At 37.6% G+C, this 21745-nt stretch overlaps 1 protein-coding gene across 1 annotated transcript; it reads left to right on the top strand.

The window, feature by feature from the left end:
- Positions 1–4210: 4210 nt before the first annotated feature.
- LOC138319624 (chitinase-3-like protein 1) lies at positions 4211–16444 on the top strand. Its single transcript, XM_069262773.1, has 10 exons — positions 4211–4688; positions 5151–5322; positions 6506–6764; positions 7620–7744; positions 8294–8424; positions 11916–12162; positions 13827–14298; positions 14805–14990; positions 15658–15771; positions 15994–16444. The coding sequence occupies exons 1-10, from the start codon at positions 4637–4639 to the stop codon at positions 16159–16161; spliced, it is 1926 nt and encodes a 641-aa protein (XP_069118874.1). The 5' UTR covers positions 4211–4636; the 3' UTR covers positions 16162–16444.
- Positions 16445–21745: the final 5301 nt, after the last annotated feature.

The following is a 21745-nucleotide window of genomic DNA, read 5'->3' on the forward strand; positions in this document are numbered from 1 at the left end:
AACATGTACAGAACAAAAATTTACAAATTAAAAAACTATAAATATATACATCAGAACTGTATGAATTGACCGGTAGCATACAGGGCATTCATTACCCCTAAAGAGGCCCCACTAAAGAACCGCTATTTATCCCAGGGTTACGTTTTACGCGATTGGGGAACAGGTATGAAACATGTGACCATATGTGACCACTCATTTATGAAAAAATACTGCTAGGGACTATTTACATAATGATCAAAATACGAAGACTCACTCACAATCAGCTGAGCAGGGAGTACCGGGTACGTAGTAGGCCTAGGTACGTACAGTAGCGGTCCGGAGCCGCGTGCTCGTTTGAACTGTTCTCTTCACTATAACAAGTTGTATTAACACTCTCCATGCGTCGTAATGTTTACCGAGTCAGTTGTTGGGATTGTCGCTGCTCCATTGCCTTTCCTTTCGCATTTTAGGTGAGTCAGTTGGTTGTTTTGGCGGAAACATTTTGGTTCAAAACTACGGTAGCCATGTTTTGTTTACTACGGAGAGTGGTGGGTGTTGCGCATGCGTTAAGATTGAACTGCACTCTTAGCCGTCCGGGAGGACTTTTAGGATTCCCATAGATATTATTATTTTCTTCGCATGTACAGCGATTTTGACGGAAAGTTTTATTTTTCTAATTCATAAGAAATTATACCGGATATATTAATACCATTTTTACCGATTTTACAGTCACTTGCCCGACTATTCGCTTTAATTAAAATAAATAAAATGTTAATTTTCACAACGCGGGTCGTCTTATGTTTTCCCCGTCGTCCTAAATACCGCGCGGTAGTTGACTATCACTGCGGCAGACGGTAAAACAGCGAAATGACACCCCATTGTTATCATATATTACGCAGGAAATTTAGCATATGTTTGGTGTTGTAACCTCATCTTAGGCCATCGGTATATATTTTCTGAGATAATTAATGTTTTAAAGAAATCTTTATATTTTGCTCCGGAAAGGTAGTGGGCCTTTAAAATGTACATGTGTGTTGAGATTTAGATAGTTTTGATTAAATGATCTATAAAAAGTCAATGTCATATGGCATTAAAGGATTCCGGACATGCCAGATTTAGGAGGCATATAAACTGATTTGGAAAACCAGTGTACCCAGAAAAAGAACCAATCAACTAATGGCCAGAACCTGTCTATACTACCTGATAACGATCTAAATCTCTGGTTTATCTAGAAAATCAGCGAGGATAAAAAAAACCAAATACTCTTGACATATTAGGCATATTGTAAGCATTGAAAATGTGATCACAGATGAGACAAATGACAGTCCCTTTTAGGGAAATTTTACGACAAAATACAATAATGTACAGTCTATTGTTAAATCTAGTTATTTTTCTAAATGAGCCTAATTGCATCTTGCGAGGAGAATATCATAACAGGTTTACAGCGTTTTCACCACCAATAAATAAATAGTATTTTGAAGCTTTTAAAACAACAGATCAAGGATTTATAAGTGAGACGTCCTTGAACAGATCTAACGTACTCTTTCAATACACTAAAAAGTATAGGTTGTACGGGAGATAACTCTTGTGTAAATCAAGAGAAAATACTACTAGTACTTTTAATTTGCAGGCATCTATTATCAGAAGCGTGTTTTTAAAACATATATGTAGTACTCAGATGACACATAAATGAATAGACAATGTACTTTCATTTTTGATATGATTATTAAATGTGTTAACAAATATGTTTCGTAGTACCAAAGGCCTATATGATATTCCTTGTTTCTTGATGGATACCAGTTATATTTCATCGAGTGAGTCGGAAACTTTGATATCTTTCACGGGTGCGATAGCATAGAAAATATCAAAGTTTCCACCTCACGAGATGAAATATTACTGGTATTCATCAAGAAACAAACAATATTCTATTTATCACGTTTGTTTTGTCGTTTCCATTTACAGAAGACCACTACTACAAGTTCCGCCAAAGGTTATACGCCATTGTATCTTACAGATTTGTTTGCCCTTGGGATTATTACGTCGTATTTTTGTGAGCAAAGCGTCATATTTCTACACAAAAATGTGGCGTCATTTTTCTGCACAAACTAATGATGTAACAATTAAAATGATATTTTCACTGGCTATGCTGCATTCTGATTGGTCAAAAATTTTCAACATAAAGCCTTATATTTCACTGAGAAAAGTGTAATGAACGTGTTTTTTACCATATTTTTCGTCGTAAAATGGCTCCATGAAAAGATAATAAATTAACTCGCTATAGTTCAATAATTCAATTTTGCTTGTAACCTGCATTTTCATCGGCTTAAAAATTTACTTTATCAGCCCATAAAGGAAAAAATGGAGTCGCCGTTTGTAACGTCGCTTCTGCTTGGCGGAGATAACGGTGTTATGATTTCACGAAAAAAAAAAAAAAAAAAAAAGAATTCCGAAATGAATTTTGAATTTTGAAGAGATTATCTTCAGTAAATTGAATTTTAAGAATTTAATTTGAATATATCTTTTATGTTATAGAGATATAACACAAACATCTGAGTGTACTCTCATCATAAACCGCTTCGTGTTTTATTTAGAGTGCACTCAGATTTTTGTGTTATATCTCCATAACATAAAAATGTATTCAAGTTAATCCTTAAATATACATGTATGCAGTAATTTTCATTCAGACGAATATGATATTCGTCGCCAAAATTTGTCAGAATTTGAGAATAAATACTTATAGTGCAAAGATTTTAATTTTACACTGACAAATCAGAGTTTAAGATGCTCCACCGCCGACAGACCATAAATGATATTCATCATTTGAACAATAATTTATGTTTTATCGTGTATATATAATTCTAATTAACACAAAAATAATTAAGGATTAACTTGAATAGATTTTTTATGTTATGGAGATATAAAACAAAAATCTGAGTGTACTCTAAATAAACCGCGAAGCGGTTTATGATGAGAGTATACTCAATGGTGGTAATGGTGTAAAGAACGTAACTTTTGTAACTGAAGAAAAATACTAAATCGTCTGCTCCTGTGTTTGATAGTGAAACAATACCATTTGTCAGCGGTGGAGCATCTTTAAATGGAATTTTGACAGTACAAAAAAACTGTCATTATATTTAAAATTATTAACATGACATAACAGAATAAGTAAATACCAATGACTTATACGATATGTACACTGAACTTCATCAGCAAATTACCAGGCAGCATAAACAGATGTAAAAATTATGAGCTGTCTTCGAAGTGAAAGTCGAAGATCGGTGGTTTGTATATTGTCTTGCTGCCCCGTCATTTGGATTGCACGATGAAGGTGGGCAATGTACACATTTAAAATATATGTTTCTGATAGTATCAAGGAATATTCACTGGCCATGTAGCAAACATGTTTCTGATGGTATCAAGGAATATTCACTGGCCATGTAGCAAACATGTTTCTGATGGTATCAAGGAATATTCACTGGCCATGTAGCAAACATGTTTCTGATAGTATCAAGGAATATTCACTGGCCATGTAGCAAACATGTTTCTGATAGTATCAAGGAAAATTCATTGGCCATGTAGCAAACATGTTTCTGATAGTATCAAGGAAAATTCACTGGCCATGTAGCAAACATGTTTCTGATAGTATCAAGGAATATTCACTGGCCATGTAGCAAACATGTTTCTGATAGTATCAAGGAAAATTCACTGGCCATGTAGCAAACATGTTTCTGATAGTATCAAGGAAAATTCACTGGTCATGTAGCAAACATGTTTCTGATAGTATCAAGGAATATTCACTGGCCATGTAGCAAACATGTTTCTGATAGTATCAAGGAAAATTCACTGGCCATGTAGCAAACATGTTTCTGATAGTATCAAGGAAAATTCACTGGCCATGTAGCAAACATGTTTCTGATAGTATCAAGGAAAATTCACTGGCCATGTAGCAAACATGTTTCTGATAGTATCAAGGAAAATTCACTGGCCATGTAGCAAACATGTTTCTGATAGTATCAAGGAAAATTCACTGGCCATGTAGCAAACATCATTATATAATTAAGATATAATAGATAACTTCGTAACTTGATTACGTCCACATAACCGGATTATCATATTATTCATGCTTAAATTCGGTTTCTCGTCATCACTTGACTTACTCTTCAAAACTTTTAAACTTGATTAGAAAATAATAATAATAAAAAAAACAGCAACAACAAACTAGTCCTTTGTAGCAATTCAGATACATTTTAATGTTACCCATTAAAGCGATTTCGCCCGTCTAGTGTAAAAGTTTACTATCCAATATTGATGACCGAATTTACTTGAGTTCCACATTATGGATTGTGCATGAATGTCACGAGTACATTGTATATATAATGTAATATTCATGAGCCGTAGGGCACCAGACTTGTAAACGTTCAACATTACATATATATACCTTCCAGACCACCTAAGGACATGGGACCTTTGTAAAACAAATAGTTAATATATCTATATCAATTAAATGTGTTACAATTTAATGAAATGCCAACGGCATATTCGTTTACACGGAGAATGCCTATTTATACTGAAGGAGTGACTGAAGGACAACTGACCGAACACGTGGTCGAATGGCGGACTGAAGACTACAACAAGATTGTGTATTTTGGCGTTTGAGATGAAGCATTATGTACAAATTGTCGCTCTCTTGCTAAGCTCTGCATACTGTGGTAAATATTTTGACATAATCAATAGTTCAACAATACATGGAAATGCCTTCTACACTTATTATATAATAATGTTACACCATTTCACATGTTTAAAGATATAATGTAATTTTAAAGCGATAGCTGGCGAAGAGATCGTTGTTCGACGCGGTGACGATGTTCTTCAGGAAACTCAGAAACGATCTGGTCTGTACTCCTGTGGTTGTGTTATTTGAAGTTGACCCGTTATTCTTATTGGTCGTAATGGTAACGGACAGGCCTCTTACTCGTTAACACACAGACAACTTGATACCACCTACCACAGAAAGACTTAATTAACAAGACATATGATTTTCACCCATGTATATGTTCCTATAAGCATTTTATTAACCTCATTAGCTAATATGTGTTAATTTCCATATCTATATACACCATATTTGTATTGATCTTATTACGCTGATATTGATAGCGTTACATTTTTTCCAGCTTTTGCCAGTTACCGGCGGGTATGCTACTACACCAACTGGTCCATGTATCGCGATGGTATCGGTCAATACTTTCCAAACGATACTGACCCCCATCTGTGTACCCATCTCATTTTTTCTTTCGCTAAAATCGAGTCGAGTGAGCTGTCTTTTTATGATGGTGACGATGAGCTGTAAGTATAGAATTATTATTGTTATATCTAAACATTAGCTGGGTCAATGATGTTACAAAATATCGCCACATTGACTCGATAGTATTATTAAATGAAGAAATCACGATTTGTGAAAAGAAACGGATTCGTTATATGCAATGACTTACTAAAGTATATAGTACCAACTGCTATTTGTGTCGGAAAACCCCCTCATAATTATAGAAAACAGAAAACTGGACATATTTGATGGAACGTGATTATTGTTCTGTAAGCCTGCCATTTTGATCTATCAGAATTACCTTCCTTTATTTCATGATGAAGCAGAAATTCTAGTTAATATGCATTCAATTGATATTAAAAGTAATTGTTTATAAGATATTCCCCTGTCGGAGACCGGCATTTTCTGTCTTTCTCTTTTTCGATACTCAAATGCGCTCATCCTGCGGTGGCTGGGAGCGGACATGAAATAAATAAAATTATTGCGTGCGAATGCAATAGTATTGCGTGTAAACGCAATTTTATTGCGTGAGAACGCAATTTTAATTAGTTCATGTCCGTCCCAGCCACCGTATCATCCACTCCTATATATTCAGCATGCGCTCAGTCCATTGGTTTTCAAGCAAAACAGAAAATGACTGCTTCTTGGGATTGTCGGCATTCTCATATTTAAACTTGCTTTGTCAGTTTTAATGAAACAAGTTTTTCACTTGTACTTGTATTATATAACTTGTATTTCAAAATTTGTTTTAAAACGTATTTTGCTGCAAATGTTAATCCTCGATACTCTAGGGGTTCCGATCACTTACGATCTCTACACCCTTGGACTATCTCGTGAAATTGAATGCAGCTCAAAGGAATAAATTTGAATCAGAGCGACGCCCAACCGCAAAGCCACAAACAACAGTATACCGTTATACGACCCTTTTGATGTACATCAAATGACTAAATTACCTGTTCTGTCCAGTTACCTTGAATTTCACGATGGGATATTCCAGGGGTGTAGGGATCGTAAGTGATCGGAACCACTGGAGTATCGATGATTATGTTAATAATACCTATATAGGAGTTGTTAATAACTCTAAATGTGACAGTGTGTACTCACGACCTTTGTTATCGTTTTGTCGTAAACACATAATTCTGAAACTCCCAATTATAATTGATATGTTCCTTTCTTATACTTCTAACTTAACGTTGATAATTCTAGATACAGGGAAATGAACGACCTGAAGCTTGCCAACCCTGAACTAAAGACACTTCTCGCGGTTGGCGGATGGACTCAGGAAAGTATAGAATGGTCTCCTACAGTGTCAAAAACAAATAAAATGAACAAGTTTATCATCAAGTCTATTTCATTCCTACGTAAATATGGATTCGATGGTCTTGACCTGGACTGGGAATATCCGGGCCTACGCACCGGGGGAAACGCCACAACAGATAGACACAACTTCGCTCTCCTCTGTAAGGTAAGTATTAATAGAATCTTACATTTGTCTATCAAGTGGACAAGGATATCTCAACCCGAGTGAAAGATTTTGGCTGGTCAACCCGAGGCTTGCCGAGAGTTGACGGGCCAAATCTATTCCTGTCCACTTGACAGGCTCATGTTTGATTATTTTTCTCTCATACTTTAGAGAAAAAAACCAAGCTGTTCAGAATTATTTTCATAGCGCATAGCGTCGACATCATGGAGACGTCAAAATTATGACGTCCTCGACAATAGTCTCCGCATGTATCGCTGACATCACGTACGTCATTGTCAAGCGCGTGTGAACTGTCTTTGCCCTACCCCGGTCAAAGACTAATAGAATCTTCCACCTCCTGGGATGAGACAGGATAATTTGAACCCGAGGGGTAAGATTCTAAAGTTGTCAAACACTGGCGAGGCTTTTCCCAATACTAATTGACAAACACCACACACAGGTTTACATCTAACGGAAAGCTACTTTAATGTTATGGGAGTGATAATATTTTCAATATATATTGTTTAATGAAAAAAATAACTTCATAATGACCTTATTTGCTGCGTATACTTGCTGTGTTTACGGTGAATTGATTTTGACATCATGTAATTGTGAGCGTTACGTCATAAAAGTATATGACGTGAGTTTCACTCACAAAATGATGACGTCGCAATACTCACAAGAACATATTTATAAATGTAACATCCAAAGTCTGCAGGAAGAAGTTATTTTTAATTCCGCTGGATATGCCTATGTCAGATATATTGGGTTTTTAATTGCTTTACAATAGGCTCGTGTTATTGATAAAATTATTGTTGATATCTAAGGATGCTGTTAAATTTCAACGTTTCCCTGTAGAAACTACGCCTGGCATACGAGAGAGACGCCAGATTGAGTAGGAGACCACGTCTTCTACTCTCTGCGGCTGTAGGGGCGACGAAAAAAGTCATCGATATTTCGTATGAAGTTCCAACAATAGCGAGGTATGTAACAATTCTACTGTTGGATTGTGGTCTTTGCAGATTTTCCGTCTTTGCAGATTAACTAGTTATCTGCCCTTACTTATCAGAGAAAACGACGCGAATTCCGCTCACAAAATAATGACGTAACAATCGATATCTTTCCGCTAGGGAGAAAACTATGTCATATGCAAGCACGGAATTATATGATATATTTTTGGTCTCCAGAGAGAGTTTTTGTGTAATGATGAGAGGAATTTATTAGTAGGCCTATCAACTTATTCATTTACCCAAAATTAAAGTAAATGCATGTGCCAGTCTACGCTAGCCTCAGTGATACGTTGTCCTTACTCAGAACATTACAAGTAAAACGTTAGCGCTCTGTTAATTTCGTCATTGAAGGCCACGGAAGTATTTAAAATATTCCAGCAGCACACAATTCTTTATGAATTATTGTGGTTGATTGTCGAAACTGGATCATCATGAAAGCACAAAATAAAACAATAAGATAGCAGACTGTTATGTACATTATAACATAGTACATGTGACTGAACACTATTTTGTGATTATTAGGTACGTAGATTTCATCAATCTGATGAGCTATGACTTACACGGGAGTTGGCTGAGGAAAACAGGTCACCACTCATTACTACATGGCAGAGGCTACAACGGCGAAAAATACAGAGGAGATGTATCTCAATACTGTACGTATTTTGTAATTCACAAAACCTGGTTAGAGATGGTCAGGTGGTTTGTGGTGGTCAGATAGTTTGTGGTGGTCAGGTGGTTTGTGATGGTCAGGTGGTTTGTGATGGTCAGATGGTTTGTGATGGTCAGGTGGTTTGTGATGGTCAGATGGTTTGTGATGGTCAGATGGTTTGTGTTGGTCAGTGGTTGTGGTGGTCAGTGGTTGTGTTGTCAATGGTTTGTGTGGTCAGATGGTTTGTGTTGGTCAGATGGTTTGTGGTGGTCAGATGGTTTGTGTGGTCAGATGGTTTGTGTGGTCAGATGGTTTGTGTTGGTCAGATGGTTTGTGTTGGTCAGATGTTTGTGTTGGTCGTGTTTGGTTGGTCAGATGGTTTGTGATGGTCAGGTGGTTTGTGATGGTCAGATGGTTTGTGATGGTCAGATGGTTTGTGATGGTCAGATGGTTTGTGGTGGTCAGATGGTTGTGTGATGGTCAGATGGTTTGTGATGGTCAGGTGGTTTGTGTTGGTCAGATGGTTTGTGTTGGTCAGATGGTTTGTGTTGGTCAGATGGTTTGTGGTGGTCAGGTGGTTTGTGTTGGTCAGATGGTTTGTGGTGGTCAGATGGTTTGTGTTGGTCAGATGGTTTGTGGTGGTCAGATGGTTTGTGTTGGTCAGATGGTTTGTGGTGGTCAGATGGTTTGTGTTGGTCAGATGGTTTGTGATGGTCAGGTGGTTTGTGATGGTCAGGTGGTTTGTGATGGTCAGATGGTTTGTGTTGGTCAGATGGTTTGTGTTGGTCAGATGGTTTGTGATGGTCAGATGGTTTGTGATGGTCAGGTGGTTTGTGGTGGTCAGGTGGTTTGTGATGGTCAGGTGGTTTGTGATGGTCAGGTGGTTTGTGATGGTCAGATGGTTTGTGATGGTCAGATGGTTTGTGTTGGTCAGGTGGTTTGTGATGGTCAGATGGTTTGTGATGGTCAGGTGGTTTGTGATGGTCAGGTGGTTTGTGATGGTCAGATGGTTTGTGATGGTCAGGTGGTTTGTGATGGTCAGGTGGTTTGTGATGGTCAGGTGGTTTGTGTTGGTCAGATGGTTTGTGATGGTCAGGTGGTTTGTGATGGTCAGGTGGTTTGTGATGGTCAGGTGGTTTGTGATGGTCAGGTGGTTTGTGATGGTCAGATGGTTTGTGATGGTCAGGTGGTTTGTGATGGTCAGGTGGTTTGTGATGGTCAGGTGGTTTGTGATGGTCAGGTGGTTTGTGTTGGTCAGATGGTTTGTGATGGTCAGGTGGTTTGTGATGGTCAGGTGGTTTGTGTTGGTCAGGTGGTTTGTGATGGTCAGATGGTTTGTGATGGTCAGATGGTTTGTGATGGTCAGGTGGTTTGTGTGGTCAGGTGGTTTGTGTGGTCAGGTGGTTTGTGATGGTCAGGTGGTTTGTGATGGTCAGGTGGTTTGTGATGGTCAGTGGTTTGTGATGGTCAGGTGGTTTGTGATGGTCAGGTGGTTTGTGATGGTCAGGTGGTTTGTGATGGTCAGATGGTTTGTGATGGTCAGGTGGTTTGTGATGGTCAGGTGGTTTGTGATGGTCAGGTGGTTTGTGATGGTCAGATGGTTTGTGATGGTCAGGTGGTTTGTGATGGTCAGGTGGTTTGTGATGGTCAGGTGGTTTGTGATGGTCAGGTGGTTTGTGATGGTCAGGTGGTTTGTGATGGTCAGGTGGTTTGTGATGGTCAGGTGGTTTGTGATGGTCAGGTGGTTTGTGATGGTCAGGTGGTTTGTGATGGTCAGGTGGTTTGTGATGGTCAGATGGTTTGTGATGGTCAGGTGGTTTGTGATGGTCAGATGGTTTGTGATGGTCAGATGGTTTGTGGTGGTCAGGTGGTTTGTGTTGGTCAGGTGGTTTGTGTTGGTCGGGTGGTTTGTGATGGTCAGGTGGTTTGTGATGGTCAGGTGGTTTGTGATGGTCAGGTGGTTTGTGATGGTCAGGTGGTTTGTGATGGTCAGGTGGTTTGTGATGGTCAGGTGGTTTGTGATGGTCAGGTGGTTTGTGATGGTCAGGTGGTTTGTTGGTCAGATGGTTTGTGATGGTCAGGTGGTTTGTGATGGTCAGATGGTTTGTGTTGGTCAGGTGGTTTGTGATGGTCAGGTGGTTTGTGATGGTCAGGTGGTTTGTGATGGTCAGATGGTTTGTGATGGTCAGGTGGTTTGTGATGGTCAGGTGGTTTGTGATGGTCAGGTGGTTTGTGATGGTCAGATGGTTGGTTTGTGGTGGTCAGGTGGTTTGTGATGGTCAGGTGGTTTGTGATGGTCAGGTGGTTTGTGATGGTCAGGTGGTTTGTGATGGTCAGATGGTTTGTGATGGTCAGGTGGTTTGTGATGGTCAGGTGGTTTGTGATGGTCAGGTGGTTTGTGTTGGTCAGGTGGTTTGTGATGGTCAGTGGTTTGTGTGGTCAGGTTGGTGTTGTTTGTGATGGTCAGGTGGTTTGTGATGGTCAGGTGGTTTGGGATGGTCAGGTGGTTTGTGATGGTCAGTGGTTTGTGATGGTCAGGTGGTTTGTGATGGTCAGATGGTTTGTGATGGTCAGGTGGTTTGTGTTGGTCAGGTGGTTTGTGATGGTCAGGTGGTTTGTGATGGTCAGTGGTTTGTGATGGTCAGGTGGTTTGTGTGGTCAAGTGGTTTGTGATGGTCAGATGGTTTGTGATGGTCAGGTGGTTTGTGATGGTCAGGTGGTTTGTGTGGTCAGGTGGTTTGTGATGGTCAGGTGGTTTGTGATGGTCAGATGGTTTTGTGATGGTCAGATGGTTTGTGTGGTCAGGTGGTTTGTGTGGTCAGGTGGTTTGTTGTCAGATGGTTGGTCAGTGGTTTGTGATGGTCAGGTGGTTTGTGTTGGTCAGGTGTTTGTTTGGTCAGTGTTGGTGGGTCAGTGGTTTGTGTGGTCAGTGGTTTGTGTGGTCAGATGGTTTGTGTTGGTCAGATGGTTTGTGTGGTCAGATGGTTTGTGATGGTCAGATGGTTTGTGATGGTCAGATGGTTTGTGATGGTCAATGGTGTTTGTGATGGTCAGATGGTTTGTGATGGTCAGATGGTTTGTGATGGTCAGTGGTCGTGGTTTGTGATGGTCAGGTGGTTTGTGTTGTGGTCAGGTGGTTTGTGTTGGTCAGATGGTTTGTGTTGGTCAGATGGTTTGTGTGTGGTCAGGTGGTTTGTGATGGTCAGGTGGTTTTGTGATGGTCAGATGGTTTGTGATGGTCAGATGGTTTGTGATGGTCAGATGGTTTGTGATGGTCAGATGGTTTGTGTTGGTCAGATGGTTTGTGTTGGTCAGATGGTTTGTGTTGGTCAGGTGGTTTGTGATGGTCAGGTGGTTTGTGATGGTCAGATGGTTTGTGATGGTCAGATGGTTTGTGATGGTCAGATGGTTTGTGATGGTCAGATGGTTTGTGATGGTCAGATGGTTTGTGATGGTCAGGTGGTTTGTGATGGTCAGATGGTTTTGTGTGGTCAGTGGTTTGTGATGGTCAGATGGTTTGTGATGGTCAGATGGTTTGTGATGGTCAGATGGTTTGTGTGGTCAGATGGTTGTGTGTCAGTGTTTGTGATGGTCAGATGGTTTGTGATGGTCAGATGGTTTGTGATGGTCAGATGGTTTGTGATGGTCAGATGGTTTGTGATGGTCAGATGGTTTGTGATGGTGGTTGTTTGTGTGTGGTCAGATGGTTTGTGATGGTCAGATGGTTTGTGATGGTCAGATGGTTTGTGTGGTCAGATGGTTTGTGATGGTCAGATGGTTTGTGTGGTCAGGTGGTTTGTGATGGTCAGATGGTTTGTGATGGTCAGATGGTTTGTGATGGTCAGATGGTTTGTGATGGTCAGATGGTTTGTGTGGTCAGATGGTTTGTGATGGTCAGTGGTTTGTGATGGTCAGATGGTTTGTGATGGTCAGATGGGTTTGTGTTGGTCAGATGGTTTGTGATGGTCAGATGGTTTGGTGGTCAGATGGTTTGTGATGGTCAGTGGTTTGTGATGGTCAGATGGTTTGTGATGGTCAGATGGTTTGTGTTGGTCAGGTGGTTTGTGATGGTCAGGTGGTTTGTGATGGTCAGATGGTTTGTGTGGTCAGATGGTTTGTGATGGTCAGATGGTTTGTGATGGTCAGGTGGTTTGTGATGGTCATGGTTTGTGATGGTCAGATGGTTTGTGTGGTCAGATGGTTTGTGATGGTCAGGTGGTTTGTGATGGTCATGGTTTGTGATGGTCAGATGTTTGTGTTGGTCAGATGGTTTGTGATGGTCAGTGGTTTGTGATGGTCAGTGGTTTGTGATGGTCAGGTGGTTTGTGATGGTCAGTGGTTGTTTGTGTGGTCAGATGGTTTGTGATGGTCAGGTGGTTTGTGTGGTCAGGTTTTTTGGTATGGTCAGATGGTTTGTGATGGTCAGATGGTTTGTGATGGTCAGGTGGTTTGTGTTGGTCAGATGGTTTGTGATGGTCAGATGGTTTGTGATGGTCAGGTGGTTTGTGTTGGTCAGATGGTTTGTGATGGTCAGTGGTTTGTGTGGTCAGATGGTTTGTGTTGGTCAGATGGTTTGTGATGGTCAGATGGTTTGTGATGGTCAGATGGTTTGTGATGGTCAGGTGGTTTGTGTTGGTCAGATGGTTTGTGATGGTCAGATGGTTTGTGATGGTCAGATGGTTTGTGATGGTCAGATGGTTTGTGATGGTCAGGTGGTTTGTGATGGTCAATGGTTTGTGATGGTCAGATGGTTTGTGATGGTCAGATGGTTTGTGATGGTCAGATGGTTTGTGATGGTCAGGTGGTTTGTGATGGTCAGGTGGTTTGTGATGGTCAGATGGTTTGTGGATGGTCAGTGGTTTTGATGGTCAGATGGTTTGTGTTGGTCAGATGGTTTGTGATGGTCAGATGGTTTGTGATGGTCAGGTGGTTTGTGATGGTCAGATGGTTTGTGATGGTTGGTTTGTGATGGTCAGATGGTTTGTGATGGTCAGGTGGTTTGTGTGGTCAGATGGTTTGTGTGGTCAGATGGTTTGTGATGGTCAGGTGGTTTGTGATGGTCAGATGGTTTGTGATGGTCAGATGGTTTGTGATGGTCAGATGGTTTGTGATGGTCAGGTGGTTTATGATGGTCAAATGGTTTGTGATGGTCAGATGGTTTGTGTTGGTCAGATGGTTTGTGATGGTCAGGTGGTTTGGGATGGTCAGGTGGTTTGTGGTGGTCAGATGGTTTGTGATGGTCAGGTGGTTTTTGTTGGTCAGATGGTTTGTGGTGGTCAGATGGTTTGTGATGGTCAGGTGGTTTGTGTTGGTCAGATGGTTTGTGATGGTCAGATGGTTTGTGATGGTCAGATGGTTTGTGTTGGTCAGATGGTTTGTGATGGTCAGATGGTTTGTGATGGTCAGGTGGTTGTGTGGTCAGGTAGTGGTTTGTGATGGTCAGGTGGTTTGTGATGGTCAGGTGGTTTGTGGTGGCCAGGTGGTTTGTGATGGTCAGATGGTTTGTGATGGTCAGGTGGTTTGTGATGGTGAGATGGTCTGCGATGGTCAGATGGTTTGTGTTGGTCAGATGGTTTGTGATGGTCAGGTGGTTTGGGATGGTCAGGTGGTTTGTGATGGTCAGGTGGTTTGTGATGGTCAGGTGGTTTGTGATGGTCAGATGGTTTATGATGGTCAGATGGTTTGTGTTGGTCAGATGGTTTATGATGGTCAGATGGTATGTGGTGGTCAGATGGTTTATGATGGTCAGATGGTTTGTGATGGTCAGGTGGTTTGTGATGGTCAGGTGGTTTGTGTTGGTCAGGTGGTTTATGATGGTCAGGTGGTTTGGGATTGTCTGATATTTTGTAATGGTCAGATGGTTTGTGCTGATCAGATGGTTTGTGGTGGTATTGTGGTTTAAATGTTTTCTTCCTATTAACCGCTAGGTTTCGTTGGTCTATTGAAAAAAAATGTTTGAGACTATTTAACTATCCTGTTGCCCACACATTATTCGCGATTTTCGGGGAAAAGTTGCCTACTAATTAATGACTACAGATTTTCTAAATTTCGACTTACCTGCTTCACTACAACTTTGCACTTCATTCAAACGTTTGGTGTCGAAGGTCTGTTAATATACTTCATTGCCAATAATTGGCTATGTATAGTATGTCCAGCAGGACAATATCAAAGTTTGAATGTTTTTGATGTTTTTATCGCTTGACCTTCAAAATACTACAATCCTTCTATGACTGCAGTAAAACAAAAAGGGTTATTATTATGTAACGAAATCAATTAGAGTCTTAGTTTGTGACAAAGGCTGTATAACACGGTCAATATTACTAGAACAATTAAGATATTCTCCAAGAATGTTGTACCGGGCTTTCTTTATTTTCTGTGTATCAGGAATGGGCAGCACGTTACTGGAATCTCCTTGGCGCCCCTAAAGACAAGATCAACATAGGCCTACCATTATACGGGCGTGGATTTACACTGGCGGATCCTAAAGACATTGGGTTTGGCGCGGAAACACAGGGACCTAATAAGCCGGGTCCTTTCACAAGAGAAGCTGGATATGTGGCCTACTACGAGGTAAACATTTTAGCAAAAACATAAAAAATACCCCCCTAAAAAAAACCCAAAAAAACAAACAACAAAACAACAAAACAAAAAACCAAACAAGCAAAAATACCTGCAAAACAATAGGATATGGTATCATACAAATTACTAAGATATTATATCTGCAAACGACAGAGACTGGACATACGTAATTTGACACGATTTAATTTTACTCTATGTTCCATGTATGTTGACCAGATTTTCAACAGATTTTCAACAGATTTTCATGCAATGGTTTTTCACGACATGCAATTCTGGCACATATTCTATTCTGTATTTGAATATTAAAGAGTTATCTGCCCTTGCGGGTAAGTATTGATTGTCATGTAATTGAAAGCGTAACGTCATAATGTTTCGAGAAAATGACATGAATGATTGCGTTCACAAAAAATAACATCACAATGGATACCTTTCGGCAAGGGAGCTAACTCCGTAATATTCAAAGACGGATTAGAAGTAGGGATGGGGATACGTAACATACTTCAGAGCCGTGATAATTCTTATTATTAAACTTTTAATTGTAGTTTTGAAAACGTATTAGGCCTTCAAGTAAATATCGCGAATTCTTGTGAAAATAACCAGTTGTATACTATACCAGCAACCATAGTTTGCTTTATACGTTTTTTGTATATTTTTATAGATCTGCATGCTGATGTCACTGGTCGGGACAACCTACAGGGATAACGGGACACCCTATTACGTCAAAGGGAACCAATGGATTGGCTATGATGACGAAGATAGCATAGCGGAAAAGGTTAGTACATAGTTTCACATAGGTTCTACATCAAAGAAACTGTCATTGTCTATAACCTCACAATTCAATATTCGTGGTTGCCTCAATTTGTAATAACGCTGTGATTATTCATTAAGACAGAGAGATGAATTATAAAGGCATGTTGTTCCAAACCTTTTCATATTGAAATAAAAAGAAGTTGAAATGAAGGTAAAGAGACATGTTCAACGTTCATGTTCACAGGTTGCCTGGATAATACGTGAAGGTTATGGCGGTGCTATGATGTGGGCTCTTCCGCTGGACGACTTCAATCAGAAATGTCCACGATCAGACAGAAAGTTTCCACTAGCAAATCGAGTGAAGGACGATCTTTTGGCTGCTGAAGATCAGTGGCCAATTCTTGACGATTGATAACCTATACCTGTCACTAAACCAACTTACTTCCTCCTGTGATTAAGTTTTGGGTATATCACGGATTATCTAAAACCGCCAAAATTAATCGTCACGAAAATGCTTCGATCACAGTTAAAGTAGAAACCTTTAAAGTAGAAACCTTTGACTTAAAGTCTCGACATTGAATAACCATAGAAACCTGATATTAAGTTGGTAAACAAAATATGACATTGTAAAAAATGTGTACATCAGCAGAATTATTTTATACAAAGTGCAACACAATACAATAAAATGCAAACAGCATTTGGCTTTTCTTGTTTTATTGTCAAGAGAATATTATCACCTAGTGGTTGAAAATACATGCTTTAAATTAGGTAGAAGTTTACATTTGCATTATATAATAAAATGCTTTAGAAATACATTCGAAATGAGAAAAATAAATAATACATTGTGTCTTTTGGCTTTGTTAACATGAAAGCTTGATTCGGATTATCATTTGATTAAGATAAACTGTTTTATAGCCTGTAAATTATTTCCAAAAGAAAAAATATCGTCGAATGATTCGACAAATACAATATAATCATTTTATAATTTTCTATCAGAATACTTCTGTGTGAGAGACAAGTTAATAGTAAATACCCAATGACTATTTGGAGCTTATTGAAATAGAAAGATAACATCAAAAATAAAAATATAAATACACTTCTCCTTTTTTCACCGTTGAGAAAATATAAAGAAATAATACAAACGACATGAGATCTGATCTAGGTTTAATTTTGGAATTTAAATGCGAGATGCATATGCAATATTTAATTTGTAATATTAGGGATACTTTAATTGTCCACTATTCTCATTAGCTGATATATGGCATGTTGCTTTGTTTTTCTTTCTTAGTAACATCGAGTCAATATTCTTTTTGTGAGTCACAAACGAGTCGATATTTCGCTTTTGAACTTCATTACCAAAACGCTGAGTTTTCCAAGGTGCCGTCGTATGACAATTGTTTTTCTGTAATTAACATGTACATTCTAGAGCATCTTTTTGAAAATAGATAATAGTAAATTGAAATAAGAAATAATTTGAATAGTTTAATGATAGAAACTATAATTGTTGATAAAAACATACAAATCAGTGTACCTTTATTTGATAATGAACAATAATCTTTTACACGATGTGAATTCACACAAACAGTTAGGTGTATTTTTCTCTACCGATTGTGTAGTTAAAATATCAGCTAAATTGAGTTTACTGAGAAAATTTATCTTACTGTCGATCGCCAATCATTTAAACCTATTTTGAGTACATATATAACTCCATGCCACACATATCATAAGAGGGACCATCAAACTCGTCATTCATGGAAACTGGATGAGAAACACTCTCTGGTAGACGCAATCCCTACATAATAATACAATGTTACTACATATTACATAATGTTACACCACAATATCTTGGACAATTTTACTAGAACGCAATATTCAGATCCACCGACACAATACTGTAGCTGCATATAAATATACCTATCCGCTGTAGAACTACTCCACGGTAAAAGGTAACTATTCCACAGTTAAAAGTGAATCTAATGACTGGTACCGATGAACATGACTAAGCACATAGTCGACGTTATAACCATATTCCTTCTGGGATTTCGCATTCCTTAAATCCTGGGAGAGATGGAACAATACTTATATGAAAGCTACAAACAAATACAAAATTCCCGGTTCCTGTCATGATGAATTTGTACACTTATGTTTATATGTAAGCAATTTTTATCACTTCATTCCAAAATAAAATTCATCATTTCCTTCACAACTACTATATCCATAATCCATAAATGACTTCACTTTTATAAATCCAGAAAAGAGAGGTTTAGATGGAATCCCATGAGGTATCAGCTTGTTTTTTTGTCAAAAAGAAATTACAGATGCTTGAAGTGTTGTTTCTTTTATTTCCACATTTCTATTTTTTCATATCATTTTATCCAAATCACTTCATATTCTGTAAAAATGCATCTATTGAATGCATTTACATCTCAACACTTTTCATAAAGATAATTATACCCAGAAATACTTTCAAAAAACACATCATTCTTGTGTCACGTGATTTCACTTTTATGTGTACATGTAGTCTTATGATAAGAAATCATGATGAACATCTTTTTTCAAATCTTGAACAGCTCTCTGTGTTGTATTAAAAAGTTTTTGGACCAAATCACTTAACCTTTATATCCAAAAATCATCATTACTGTGTTGAAAACTGCATGTAGAGATACATATGTGTGGTCTTCCATGTTGAACAGTGAAAAATAAACTGAGTAAATGAGTTCTATATAGTAACTGTGCATGGATCTCTCAAAAAGTTCATGCAAATGATGATGCATGCTCTCTTACTGAGATATTGAAATGCATCATGAATAGATCTCAAGGTCTAAAAAGATAGTAAGGGTTTACCTGGAGCTGTGGAATAGTTAAACAATACCCAGTGTAATAGTGACATTCGGTGCCATGTTTTAAGTATGAGAAACACCTCAAACTGTGGAATAGTCAAGATAATAGATAGTCATGAAAAGTGTATTTTTTAATTAATAAGAACATGAAGACACCGATAAAAATATTTGAACAATACGAGTATACATGGCGTACTCGGGAAAATAAATCTCAAGGGAAAGGTATTGCTACCTAGGGTACTTCAAGGCAACATTTCTTTTTTCAAACTACGTGTACATGAAAGTGACCAATCTTACAAAAATGACCGAATCAGAAGAGCAAGGATAGATGTTATTTGATGGATGAAGCTATCTGCACAACCTTGATTTTTCCCGTTTCTATTTAAGCTAATTGATAATCGTGCCAGGAAAAAAACCATTCAGTACCTTTAAGTATTTAACCGCGGCGTTCAGCAAAATTGGATGTCTATTTGTGATAATTTCTTCATTTCAATAGTAAAAGAATGCACTTAATACTGTCAAGTAAAACGTTAAAGATAAATTGAAATATTTGTTCTTGGAAATGAAAAAAAAAATGTCCATTAATCATTGATTTGGGTTGTTATTGTCGCCTAATTTTTAATGAAAATGCATTTGGTATAAAAAAAACTAGGAATACGCTTTTTAAGTAAATATTTTATCTTTCTTTTATACATAAAAATAAATGAAAAATATGTTCTAAGCTATAACAGATAGTCAGTAGCCGGTTATTTCGCAGGAATACTATGTTTTATTGGTATGATAGCGAAATATTGAGAAATAGCTGAATAATAAATTTCATGGAAGCCAGATCGTGAAAAATTAAAAACCGCTGAAATTTAATACGTGCTTTTAAAAAAAGTAAAATCGTGATAATTTTATGAGACGTAAATTACTGCCTTTTACTGGTTTTTAAAAATTTGCATTGTAGTCGATCAGAAACACAGATAAGAATAGATTCGATAATAATATTTTTTTTTACGTTAGAAATGGTGGACTGCATGTAATGATAATACGAGGTCTTCCGCTATTTACTAAGAGTTATCACCCTTCGCACGTCGGAATAAATTTAGATATTGCAGGTTAGAAAGGTTATAACATACAATATATGAAATATTACAATTAAAATTTAAAAAAAAGTAGTGTAATTCTCTATGATTTTGTAAGGAGTACAAAATATTTTCCGATCTGCGAGTATGTTAAGTATTTTCGTCAAGAGGATAGTTCAAATGTAAATTATTTTAACACAGTCCTCCTTCTTTTTCTCAATTGGAATAACAACGGCATATATCTATAAGGCAATTGTCTCATGATGTTCTCGATATTTTATAAGACAAAACTTACATGTTTCCATATAAAGTTTCAGACATTGTTATTATCTTGTAGTGTCAGATATTGATATATTATTATCTTGTAGTGTCAGACATTGTTATATTATTATCTTTTAGTGTCAGACATTGTTTTATTATTATCTTGTAGTGTCAGACATTGTCTTATTATTATCTTGTAGTGTCAGACATTGTTATATTATTATCTTGTAGTGTCAGACATTGTTTTATTATTATCTTGTAGTGTCAGACATTGTTATATTATTATCTTGTAGTGTCAGACATTGTCTTATTATTATCTTGTAGTGTCAGACATTGTTATATTATTATCTTGTAGTGTCAGACATTGTTATATTATTATCTTGTAGTGTCAGACATTATTATATTATTATCTTGTAGTGTCAGACATTGTCATATTATTATCTTGTAGTGTCAGACATTGTTATATTATTATCTTGTAGTGACAGACATTGTTATATTATTATCTTGTAGTGTCAGACATTGTTATATTATTAGCTTGTAGTGTCAGACATTGTTATATTATTATCTTGTAGTGTCAGACATTGTTATATTATTATCTTGTAGTGTCAGACATTAGTATATATATTACCTTGTAGTGTCAGACATTGTTTTATTATTATCTTGTAGTGCCAGACATTGTTATATTTTTATCTTGTAGTGCCAGACATTGTTATATTATTATCTTGTAGTGACAGACATTGTTATATTATTATCTTGTTGTGTCAGACATTCTTATATTATTATCTTGTAGTTATAAACATATCCTCTTGTCTTAGTTCTTTGAGTATTTAATCATGTGTATTATAAAACATGCACCGCTAATAATCCACGTGTTGACAGTTCCGCGTCACCACAAATACATTGTATCCATCGAACACAAGTGAATTTGGATCTAAGCGTAGATTATATAATCACATGGCTCCCAAGGATGTAATATCGTCAAGTCAGACGACATCTCAAACACATTGAGCTACTTGAAAATCGGTGTTTTGACAACTTCGGAAAACTAAAGTGTGTAAACGTGCGTCAGCTTCGCCTCGCTGCACAATAACGGTCACACATGTGGCCGTGTACAAATTCTTTATGTTATTACGCTATATATTAACTTTTAGCAAAATTGAATATATATTTAAAGTTCTGATCTGATTAAATAAAATTATCTCTGAAATTTACTTTGTTTGTCATGTTTATTTTACACTAAAATATTGAACTTTTTTGTCGTCGCGGATGAATAATTTTACCTTACGTGAAGCGTCATCATTCGCTGTTCAATTGAGTAAGCTCCTCCCACTTTTGACCGACTTTTATTGAATAATTACGTCACTTTCAAATGACGATTTTTTTTGCATAAAATATAAATAAAAAGTCGTGTGAGTGGAAATATAGGGATTGGATTTCGTTTTTATGTTAACCATGCTTGTATGGAGCAATTCCTCTAAGAATATATTCAATATGGGGCGCTAACGCGCCCCATAGAATATATTCTTAGAGGAATTGCTCCATACAAGCATGGTTAACATAAAAACGAAATCCAATCCCTATGTAGTGACAGACATTGTTATATTATTATCTTGTAGTGACAGACATTGTTATATTATTATCTTGTAGTGACAGACATTGTTATATTATTACCTTGTAGTGTCAGACATTGTTATATTATTATCTTGTAGTGACAGACATTGTTTTATTATTATCTTGTAGTGTCAGACATTGTTATATTATTATCTTGTAGTGACAGACATTGTTATATTATTACCTTGTAGTGACAGACATTGTTATATTATTATCT

The sequence above is a fragment of the Argopecten irradians genome, chromosome 3 (genome assembly GCF_041381155.1).
Source record: "Argopecten irradians isolate NY chromosome 3, Ai_NY, whole genome shotgun sequence".
Taxonomy (NCBI): Eukaryota; Metazoa; Mollusca; class Bivalvia; order Pectinida; family Pectinidae; genus Argopecten; species Argopecten irradians.